Source organism: Oncorhynchus keta, chromosome 3 (genome assembly GCF_023373465.1).
Source record: "Oncorhynchus keta strain PuntledgeMale-10-30-2019 chromosome 3, Oket_V2, whole genome shotgun sequence".
NCBI classification, from domain to species: Eukaryota; Metazoa; Chordata; class Actinopteri; order Salmoniformes; family Salmonidae; genus Oncorhynchus; species Oncorhynchus keta.
The window spans coordinates 32,325,010-32,337,452 of NC_068423.1; the positions used below are offsets into that span (position 1 = coordinate 32,325,010).

At 46.9% G+C, this 12,443-nt stretch overlaps 1 protein-coding gene and 1 long non-coding RNA gene across 3 annotated transcripts in view; both read right to left on the reverse strand.

Moving 5' to 3' along the window:
• The window catches only part of heatr5b (HEAT repeat containing 5B), a 151,887-nt gene that overhangs the window by 115,884 nt on the left and 23,560 nt on the right, over window positions 1-12,443 (reverse strand). Inside the window, exons 7-9 of the mRNA XM_052496616.1 lie at window positions 10,306-10,463; window positions 6,842-6,964; window positions 1-106 (exon numbers count right to left, since the gene is read on the reverse strand). The exon at window positions 1-106 is cut by the window's left edge and continues 21 nt beyond it. Coding sequence (XP_052352576.1) covers window positions 1-106; window positions 6,842-6,964; window positions 10,306-10,463 — 387 coding nt within the window. The remainder of the gene's footprint in view (window positions 107-6,841; window positions 6,965-10,305; window positions 10,464-12,443) is intronic.
• On the reverse strand, window positions 7,360-9,230 carry LOC127915907 (uncharacterized). 2 transcript variants are annotated; one of them, XR_008092891.1, is made up of 5 exons: window positions 9,132-9,230; window positions 8,543-8,690; window positions 8,134-8,191; window positions 7,809-7,953; window positions 7,360-7,717 (listed from the first exon to the last, which is right to left on the reverse strand). It is a non-coding gene; the product is annotated as an uncharacterized LOC127915907 (long non-coding RNA). The 2 variants fall into 2 exon arrangements; XR_008092892.1 differs by lacking the exon at window positions 7,809-7,953 and having other exon boundaries at window positions 7,360-7,656.

Below are 12,443 nucleotides of genomic sequence, written 5' to 3' on the forward strand. Positions count from 1 at the left end.
TGATAGCCTGGCAGATGTCTTTCCCCGCAGCGATCTGGGCCTTCTCCCCGAGCAGCCCCCCCAGAGTGGAGCGCAGCATGAACGACACACAGCGACGAGAGTACACCTGTTAAAACACACACACACACACACACACACACACACAGAGGGAGTACATCCTTAGCTTAGCTCATCCCTAAGCTAAGGATCCTGGGACTAAACATCTCCCTCTGCAACTGGATCCTGGACTTCCTGACGGGCCGCACCAGGTGGTGCACGTTGCAGGCCCGATTTCTCAGTTTTTGATTTGTTAAAAAAGTTTTAAATATCCAATAAATGTCGTTCCACTTCATGATTGTGTCCCACTTGTTGTTGATTCTTCACAAAAAAATACAGTTTTATATCTTTATGTTTGAAGCCTGAAATGTGGCAAAAGGTCGCAAAGTTCAAGGGGGCCGAATACTTTCGCAAGTCTGTGCATTGTGTGCCTCCCCGAAACCCTCTTTTACACTGCTGCTACTCTCTGTTAATCATACAAGCATAGTCACTTTAACTATACATTCACCTACATACTACCTCAATCAGCACGACCAACCAGTGCCTGTATATAGCCCCTCTACTGTATATAGCCTGGTTACTGTATATAGCCTGGTTACTGTATTTAGCCCCCCTACTGTATATAGCCTGGTTACTGTATATAGCCCCTTCTACTGTATATAGCCTGGTTACTGTATATAGCCTGGTTACTGTATATAGCCCCTCTACTGTATATAGCCCCTTTACTGTATATAGCCCCTCTACTGTATATAGCCTGTTTACTGTATATAGCCCCTATACTGTATATAGCCCCTCTACTGTATATAGCCTGGTTACTGTATATAGCCTGGTTACTGTATATAGCCTGGTTACTGTATATAGCCTCTACTGTATATAGCCTGGTTACTGTATATAGCCCCTACTGTATATAGCCCTCTACTGTATATAGCCCTCTACTGTATATAGCCCTCTACTGTATATAGCCCCTCTACTGTATATAGCCCCTCTACTGTATATAGCCCCTCTACTGTATACAGCCTGGTTACTGTATACAGCCTCTACTGTATATAGCCTGGTTACTGTATATAGCCTGGTTACTGTATACAGCCTCTACTGTATATAGCCTGGTTACTGTATATAGCCTGGTTACTGTATATAGCCTGGTTACTGTATACAGCCTGGTTACTGTATACAGCCTGGTTACTGTATATAGCCTGGTTACTGTATATAGCCTGGTTACTGTATATAGCCTGGTTACTGTATATAGCCTGGTTACTGTATCATGGAAATCCAAGATGGCGTAGCAGTCGGACGTGTGTTTTGTCTTGTCCCGTCCTGTCTAGTGTAAATATAGTTTTCTTCGTTTTTTCTGTATATATTTCGTACATATTTTAATCTCACTTTCAAACTAGAGCTGAATATACTCTCCTGCAACCCGCATCACCCAATGTGGTACGGATCTGCTTTTTCTATACTTTACTTTAGAACCGGAACCACCATCAGAAGCTAGCCAGCTAACTAGCTACTAGCTCGTACTCAGTTAGCCATTGCTAGCGGTCTTCTAAGCTAACTAGGACACCAGCGCGACATCAACCCAGAGCATATCAGACTGCTCTTTCTCTACCACATCTCCGGATTCCTACCGCAAGCTCTGAACCTTACACCGGATCATCGCAACTAGCTAGCTGCAATCCGAGTGGCTACTCCTGGCTAACGTCTCTGTCCCAAAACAAGCTACAGTTAGCCTTGAGCTAAGCCCATCTCCCGACTAGCCGAAGAGGCCCAACAATACCTCTTTGCCAATTGGCCTGGACCCTTTACTGCCGACACGGAGCCCCGCCGATCCATCACGACTGGTCCGCCGACATAATCGTCCGAGGTGGTTTCAACAGGCTTTTTCGTTGCGACATCGCCAAAGATCCATCTGCTGGCCAAGGCACGCGAGCTTTCTGAAACGCTGTGTCTCCAGCTCACCTAGCATACTAGAGCACCTGTAGCATACTCCTGGGCTACAATTACCCGGCCCACGACCGGTCTGTCGATGTCACCGCAAGAAGAGGAATAAACAGACTCACCCCATCGCGACGTCCCCCTAAGGTTAGCTCTCTAGCCCTCGCTATCTCCCTGCTTGCTAATTCGGCCTGCTAACGGCTAGCTTGTCTAGCCCGGGCCTACGAGCTGTTAGCTTGTTAGCACAGGCCTGCTAACCATCTGACTCACCGCATCCCAAACACTCTGAACCCATTTACTTTCTATCTCTCTTTGATTTTTATTTTGTTTATACCTTCCGGAAACCTGCCTCACCCACTGTGATACGGAATCGCTATCACTTTTAATTTTTATTTTATTTTTATGACACACTCAAGAACCTCCAGACGCTAACCAGCTAACTAGCTACAAGCTATTTAGTCATTGTTCGTTTTTTTTAAAACCTGGATAACACTTTCGCCAGCCCAGCTTCCCTGCCCATCCACCGCTGCCCCTGGACACTGATCTCTTGGCTACATAGCTGACGCACGCTGGACTGTCCATTAATCACGGTACCCCATTCTGCTTGTTTGTTTATCTGTCGGCCCAGTTGCCTAGTCAACGCCATTTTACCTGCTGTTTGTTGTGCTAGCTGATTAGCCTCGCCTACTGTTTTTAGCTAGCTTTCCCAATTCAGCACCTGTGATTACTGTATGCCTCGCTGTATGTCTCTCCCAAATGTCAATATGCCTTGTATACTGTTGTTCAGGTTAGTTATCATTGTTTTAGTTCACAATGGAGCCCCTAGATCCACTCTGCATACCCCTGTTACCTCCTTTGTCCCACCTCCCACACATGCGGGGACCTCACCCATTACAACCAGCATGTCCAGAGATACAACCTCTCTCATCATCACCCAGTGCCTGGGCTTACCTCCGCTGTACCCGCACCCCACCATACCCCTGTCTGCGCATTATGCCCTGAATATATTCTACCATGCCCAGAAACCTGCTCCTCTTATCCTCTGCCCCAAACGCTCTAGGCGACCAGTTTTGATAGCCTTTAGCCGCACCCTCATACTACTCCTCCTCTGTTCCGCGGGTGATGTGGAGGTAAACCCAGGCCCTGCATGTCCCCAGGTACCCTCATTTGTTGACTTCTGTGATCGAAAAGTCTTGGTTTTATGCATGTCAACATCAGAAGCCTCCTCCCTAAGTTTGTTTTACTCACTGCTTTAGCACACTCTGCTAACCCTGATGTCCTTGCCGTGTCTGAATCCTGGCTCAGGAAGGCCACCAAAAATTCAGAGATTTCCATACCCAACTATAACATCTTCCGTCAAGATAGAACTGCCAAAGGGGGCGGAGTCGCAGTCTACTGCAGAGATAGCCTGCAAAGTAATGTCATACTTTCCAGGTCCATACCCAAACAGTTTGAACTACTAATTTTGAAAATTACTCTCTCCAGAAACAAGTCTCTCACTGTTGCCGCCTGCTACCGACCCCGTCAGCTCCCAGCTGTGCCCTGGACACCATTTGTGAATTGATCGCCCCATCTAGCTTCAGAGTTTGTTCTGTTAGGTGACCTAAACTGGGATATGCTTAACACCCCGGCAGTCCTACAATCTAAGCTAGATGCCCTCAATCTCACTCAAATCATCAAGGAACCCACCAGGTACAACCCTAACTCTGTAAACAAGGGCACCCTCATAGACGCCATCCTGACCAACTGGCCCTCCAAATATACCTCCGCTGTCTTCAACCAGGATCTCAGCGATCACTGCCTCATCGCCTGTATCCGCCACGGAGCCGCAGTCAAACGACCACCCCTCATCACTGTCAAACGCTCCCTAAAACACTTCTGTGAGCAGGCCTTTCTAATCGACCTGGCCCGTGTATCCTGGAAGGACATTGACCTCATCCCGTCAGTTGAGGATGCCTGGTCATTCTTTAAAAGTAACTTCCTCACCATTTTAGATAAGCATGCTCCGTTCAAAAAATGCAGAACCAAGAACAGATACAGCCCTTGGTTCACTCCAGACCTGACTGCCCTCGACCAGCACAAAAACATCCTGTGGCGGACTGCAATAGCATCGAATAGCCCCGTGATATGCAACTGTTCAGGAAGTCAGGAACCAATACACGCAGTCAGTCAGGAAAGCTAAGGCCAGCTTTTTCAGGCAGAAGTTTGCATCCTGTAGCTCCAACTCCAAAAAGTTCTGGGACACTGTGAATGGAGAACAAGAGCACCTCCTCCCAGCTGCCCACTGCACTGAGGCTAGGAAACACGGTCTCCACCGATAAATCCATGATTATCGAAAACTTCAATAAGCACTTCTCAACGGCTGGCCATGCCTTCCGCCTGGCTACTCCAACCTCGGCCAACAGCTCCGCCCCCCGTAGTTCCTCACCCAAGCCTCTCCAGGTTCTCCTTTACCCAAATACAGATAGCAGATGTTCTGAAAGAGCTGCAAAACCTGGACCCGTACAAATCAGCTGGGCTTGACATTCTGGACCCGCTATTTCTGAAACTATCTGCCGCCATTGTCGCAACCCCTATTACCAGCCTGTTCAACCTCTCTTTCATATCGTCTGAGATCCCCAAGGATTGGAAAGCTGCCGCAGTCATCCCCCTCTTCAAAGGGGGAGACACCCTGGACCCAAACTGCTATAGACCTATATCCATCCTGCCCTGCCTATCTAAGGTCTTCGAAAGCCAAGTCAACAAACAGGTCACTGACCATCTCGAATCCCACCGTACCTTCTCCGCTGTGCAATCTGGTTTCCGAGCCGGTCATGGGTGCACCTCAGCCACACTCAAGGTACTAAATGATATCATAACCGCCATCGATAAAAGACAGTACTGTGCAGCCGTCTTCATCGACCTCGCCAAGGCTTTCGACTCTGTCAATCACCAAATTCTTATCGGCAGACTCAACAGCCTCGGTTTTTCGGATGACTGCCTTGCCTGGTTCACCAATTACTTTGCAGACAGAGTTCAGTGTGTCAAATCAGAGGGCATGCTGTCCGGTCCTCTGGCAGTCTCTATGGGGGTGCCACAGGGTTCAATTCTCGGGCCGACTCTTTCTCTGTATATATCAATGATGTTGCTCTTGCTGCGGGCGATTCCCTGATCCACCTCTACGCAGACGACACCATTCTATATACTTTCGGCCCGTCATTGGACACTGTGCTATCAAACCTCCAAACGAGCTTCAATGCCATACAGCACTCCTTCCGTGGCCTCCAACTGCTCTTAAACGCGAGTAAAACCAAATGCATGCTTTTCAACCGATCGCTGCCTGCACCCGCATGCCCGACTAGCATCACCACCCTGGATGGTTCCAACCTTGAATATGTGGACATCTATAAGTACCTAGGTGTCTGGCTAGACTGCAAACTCTCCTTCCAGACTCACATCAAACATCTCCAATCAAAAATCAAATCCAGAGTCGGCTTTCTATTCCGCAACAAAGCCTCCTTCACTCACGCTGCCAAGCTTACCCTAGTAAAACTGACTATCCTACCGATCCTCGACTTCGGCGATGTCATCTACAAAATGGCTTCCAACACTCTACTCAGCAAACTGGATGCAGTCTATCACAGTGCCATCCGTTTTGTCACTAAAGCACCTTATACCACCCACCACTGCGACTTGTATGCTCTAGTCGGCTGGCCCTCACTACATATTCGTCGCCAGACCCACTGGCTCCAGGTCATCTACAAGTCCATGCTAGGTAAAGCTCCGCCTTATCTCAGTTCACTGGTCACGATGGCAACACCCATCCGTAGCACGCGCTCCAGCAGATGTATCTCACTGATCATCCCTAAAGCCAACACCTCATTTGGCCGCCTTTCGTTCCAGTACTCTGCTGCCTGTGACTGGAACGAATTGCAAAAATCGCTGAAGTTGGAGACTTTTATCTCCTCACCAACTTCAAACATCAGCTATCCGAGCAGCTAACCGATCGCTGCAGCTGTACATAGTCTATAGGTAAATAGCTCACCCTTTTTCACCTACCTCATTCCCATACTGTTTTTATACTGTTTTTATTTATTTACTTTTCTGCTCTTTTGCACACCAATATCTCTACCTGTACATGCCCATCTGATCATTTATCACTCCAGTGTTAATCTGCAAAATTGTATTATTCGCCTACCTCCTCATGCCTTTTGCACACATTGTATATAGACTGCCCATTTTTTTCTACTGTGTTATTGACTTGCTAATTGTTTACTCCATGTGTAACAATGTGTTGTCTGTTCACACTGCTATGCTTTATCTTGGCCAGGTCGCAGTTGCAAATGAGAACTTGTTCTCAACTAGCCTACCTGGTTAAATAAAGGTGAAATAATTTTTATTTTATTTTTTAAACTGTATATAGCCTGGTTACTGTATATAGCCCCTCTACTGTAATTATTCACTGTTATTTACTTCCTTACGTATCTGAGTTGAAAATGCCATGGAAACCCATGTAACTTGTATTTCTCATTCGGTACATGAGACGGTAAAAGTTATTTTTATGTGTACTATGTCATCACACACAGTCTTTTATCTGCAAAAAGTATGTTTGATGAAAACACACCTACAGTAGGAAATGTAATGTTTTATGCAGATTTTAGAATGTATGTGTATATATGTATATATGCTAACACAATGCTAACTTCCCTAGCATGGACAGCATAATGCTATGTGATTTTCATTGAAAACTCCCATAGCAATAGTTATGCTAACACAATGCTAACTTCCCTAGCATGGACAGCATAATGCTATGTGATTTTCATTGAAAACTCCCATAGCAATAGTTATGCTAACACAATGCTAACTTCCCTAGCATGGACAGCATAATGCTACTCACCGCCTCCACGTGTGTCTGGGTGGCCCGCGGGTGGCTGACCAGGTCCAGGACATGAGACAGGAACGTGGCAAAGTTCCGCTCCAGCCACTGGCCGCCCAGCGTGGTCACGAATACAACATATGCCTATTGGAGGAGAGAAGGAACAATACACGATTACATCATCACCTTGTTATGAATGGTTATTACACCACCACCTTATGAATGGTTATAACACCACCACCTTATGAATGGTTATTACACCACCACCACCTTATGAATGGTTATTACACCACCACCACCTTATGAATGGTTATAACACCACCACCACCTTGTTATGAATGGTTATAACACCACCACCACCTTATGAATGGTTATAACACCACCACCACCTTATGACTGGTTATAACACCACCACCACCTTATGACTGGTTATAACACCACCACCACCTTATGAATGGTTATTACACCACCACCACCTTATGAATGGTTATTACACCACCACCACCTTGTTATGACTGGTTATTACACCACCACCACCTTATGAATGGTTATAACACCACCACCACCTTATGAATGGTTATAACACCACCACCACCTTGTTATGAATGGTTATAACACCACCACCACCTTATGAATGGTTATAACACCACCACCACCTTATGAATGGTTATAACACCACCACCACCTTGTTATGAATGGTTATAACACCACCACCACCTTGTTATGAATGGTTATAACACCACCACCACCTTATGAATGGTTATTACACCACCACCACCTTATGAATGGTTATAACACCACCACCACCTTATGAATGGTTATTACACCACCACCACCTTGTTATGAATGGTTATTACACCACCACCACCTTATGAATGGTTATAACACCACCACCACCTTATGAATGGTTATAACACCACCACCACCCTTATGAATGGTTATAACACCACCACCACCTTGTTATGAATGGTTATAACACCACCACCACCTTATGACTGGTTATAACACCACCACCACCTTATGACTGGTTATAACACCACCACCACCTTATGACTGGTTATAACACCACCACCACCTTATGAATGGTTATTACACCACCACCACCTTATGAATGGTTATTACACCACCACCACCTTGTTATGAATGGTTATTACACCACCACCACCTTATGAATGGTTATAACACCACCACCACCTTATGAATGGTTATAACACCACCACCACCTTGTTATGAATGGTTATAACACCACCACCACCTTATGAATGGTTATAACACCACCACCACCTTATGAATGGTTATAACACCACCACCACCTTATGAATGGTTATAACACCACCACCACCTTATGAATGGTTATTACACCACCACCACCTTATGAATGGTTATAACACCACCACCACCTTATGAATGGTTATAACACCACCACCACCTTGTTATGAATGGTTATTACACCACCACCACCTTATGAATGGTTATTACACCACCACCACCTTATGAATGGTTATAACACCACCACCACCTTATGAATGGTTATAACACCACCACCACCTTATGAATGGTTATAACACCACCACCACCTTATGAATGGTTATAACACCACCACCACCTTATGAATGGTTATAACACCACCACCACCTTATGAATGGTTATAACACCACCACCACCTTATGAATGGTTATAACACCACCACCACCTTATGAATGGTTATAACACCACCACCACCTTATGAATGGTTATAACACCACCACCACCTTATGAATGGTTATTACACCACCACCACCTTATGAATGGTTATTACACCACCACCACCTTATGAATGGTTATAACACCACCACCACCTTGTTATGAATGGTTATTACACCACCACCACCTTGTTATGAATGGTTATTACACCACCACCACCTTGTTATGAATGGTTATTACACCACCACCACCTTATGAATGGTTATAACACCACCACCACCTTATGAATGGTTATTACACCACCACCACCTTATGAATGGTTATTACACCACCACCACCTTATGAATGGTTATTACACCACCACCACCTTATGAATGGTTATAACACCACCACCACCTTATGAATGGTTATAACACCACCACCACCTTATGAATGGTTATAACACCACCACCACCTTATGAATGGTTATAACACTACCACCACCTTATGAATGGTTATAACACCACCACCACCTTATGAATGGTTATAACACCACCACCACCTTATGAATGGTTATAACACCACCACCACCTTATGAATGGTTATAACACCACCACCACCTTATGAATGGTTATAACACCACCACCACATGAATGGTTATAACACCACCACCACCTTATGAATGGTTATAACACCACCACCACCTTATGAATGGTTATTACACCACCACCACCTTATGAATGGTTATTACACCACCACCACCTTGTTATGAATGGTTATTACACCACCACCACCTTATGAATGGTTATTACACCACCACCACCACCTTATGAATGGTTATAACACCACCACCACCTTATGAATGGTTATAACACCACCACCACCTTGTGAATGGTTATAACACCACCACCAGCTTATGACTGGTTATTACACCACCACCACCTTATGAATGGTTATAACACCACCACCACCTTATGAATGGTTATAACACCACCACCAGCTTATGACTGGTTATTACACCACCACCTTATGAATGGTTATAACACCACCACCACCTTATGAATGGTTATTACACCACCACCTTATGACTGGTTATAACACCACCACCACCTTATGACTGGTTATAACACCACCACCACCTTATGACTGGTTATAACACCACCACCACCTTATGACTGGTTATAACACCACCACCACCTTATGACTGGTTATTACACCACCACCACCTTATGACTGGTTATTACACCACCTTATGAATGGTTATAACACCACCACCACCTTATGAATGGTTATTACCCCAATATCACTGGTACCACACACACCCCAATATCACTGGTACCACACACACCCCAATATCACTGGTACCACACTCACCCCAATATCACTGGTACCACACACACCCCAATATCACTGGTACCACACACACCCCAATATCACTGGTACCACACACACCCCAATATCACTGGTACCACACACACCCCAATATCACTGGTACCACACACACCCCAATATCACTGGTACCACACTCACCCCAATATCACTGGTACCACACTCACCCCAATATCACTGGTACCACACCCCAATATCACTGGTACCACACCCCAATATCACTGGTACCACACACCAATCAGCGTGTTTGAGGGGATCAGATTGAGCTGTCTGACTGAGCAGAATCACTCCTCTTCATCACATAATGATCAGTTACTGGGGATGAATGTGATTTGTAGATCTGTGATTCTCCAGTCGGACAGCGATGTCGTCACATCTCAAACAAGCACATTATTATTCAACAACCTACCCAAACGGGAGGGACTTCTACGTACCTGTGTGACTCCCACCCGTACCTCCCTGCTGACAGAGCCCCCTCCCTTCAGCATCTCCCCCCCGCTCTTCAGGAAGCCAGACCCCCCTCTTAGGAAGCCTGTGGCCATCAGCTCCAACACCTCGTCCAGTGTGGCACGTTTCACGTTCTGACGCATCACTAGAGGAGACGGTAACACAGCATAGGGACAGAGGTCAGAGGGGGGGGGGATACCAGTGAAATTGGTTAAGCACAGGGTTTGGAGGGCTCTGAGATGTGATCGTCAGTCAGCACAGGGTTTGGAGGGCTCTGAGATGTGATCGTCAGTCAGCACAGGGTTTTGAGGGCTCTGAGATGTGATCGTCAGTCAGCACAGGGTTTGGAGGGCTCTGAGATGTGATCGTCAGTCAGCACAGGGTTTTGAGGGCTCTGAGATGTGATCGTCAGTCAGCACAGGGTTTGGAGGGCTCTGAGATGTGATCGTCAGTCAGCACAGGGTTTGGAGGGCTCTGAGATGTGATCGTCAGTCAGCACAGGGTTTGGAGGGCTCTGAGATGTGATCGTCAGTCAGCACAGGGTTTGGAGGGCTCTGAGATATGATCGTCAGTCAGCACAGGGTTTGGAGGGCTCTGAGATATGATCGTCAGTCAGCACAGGGTTTGGAGGGCTCTGAGATATGATCGTCAGTCAACACAGGGTTTGGGGGCTCTGAGATGTGATCGTCAGCACAGGGTTTGGAGGGCTCTGAGATATGATCGTCAGTCAGCACAGGGTTTGGAGGGCTCTGAGATGTGATCGTCAGCACAGGGTTTGGAGGGCTCTGAGATATGATCGTCAGTCAGCACAGGGTTTGGAGGGCTCTGAGATATGATCGTCAGTCAGCACAGGGTTTGGAGGGCTCTGAGATATGATCGTCAGTCAGCACAGGGTTTGGAGGGCTCTGAGATATGATCGTCAGTCAGCACAGGGTTTGGAGGGCTCTGAGATACGATCGTCAGTCAGCACAGGGTTTGGAGGGCTCTGAGATGTGATCGTCAGCACAGGGTTTGGAGGGCTCTGAGATATGATCGTCAGTCAACACAGGGTTTGGAGGGCTCTGAGATATGATCGTCGGTTTGGAGGGCTCTGAGATATGATCGTCAGCCAGCACAGGGTTTGGAGGGCTCTGAGATATGATCGTCAGTCAGCACAGGGTTTGGGGGGCTCTGAGATATGATCGTCAACACAGGGTTTGGAGGGCTCTGAGATATGATCGTCAGCACAGGGTTTGGAGGGCTCTGAGATATGATCGTCAGTCAGCACAGGGTTTGGAGGGCTCTGAGATATGATCGTCAGTCAGCACAGGGTTTGGAGGGCTCTGAGATATGATCGTCAGTCAGCACAGGGTTTGGAGGGCTCTGAGATATGATCGTCAGTCAGCACAGGGTTTGGAGGGCTCTGAGATATGATCGTCAGTCAGCACAGGGTTTGGAGGGCTCTGAGATACAGGGTTTGGAGGGCTCTGAGATACAGGGTATGGAGGGCTCTGAGATACAGGGTTTGGAGGGCTCTGAGATACAGGGTATGGAGGGCTCTGAGATACAGGGTATGGAGGGCTCTGAGATACAGGGTTTGGAGGGCTCTGAGATACAGGGTATGGAGGGCTCTGAGATACAGGGTATGGAGGGCTCTGAGATACAGGGTTTGGAGGGCTCTGAGATACAGGGTTTGGAGGGCTCTGAGATATGATCGTCAGTCAGCACAGGGTTTGGAGGGCTCTGAGATATGATCGTCAGTCAGCACAGGGTTTGGAGGGCTCTGAGATATGATCATCAGTCAGCACAGGGTTTGGAGGGCTCTGAGATATGATCATCAGTCAGCACAGGGTTTGGAGGGCTCTGAGATACAGGGTTTGGAGGGCTCTGAGATACAGGGTATGGAGGGCTCTGAGATACAGGGTTTGGAGGGCTCTGAGATACAGGGTTTGGAGGGCTCTGAGATACAGGGTTTGGAGGGCTCTGAGATACAGGGTTTGGAGGGCTCTGAGATACAGGGTATGGAGGGCTCTGAGATACAGGGTATGGAGGGCTCTGAGATACAGGGTTTGGAGGGCTCTGAGATACAGGGTATGGATGGCTCTGAGATACAGGGTTTGGAGGGCTCTGAGATACAGGATACATA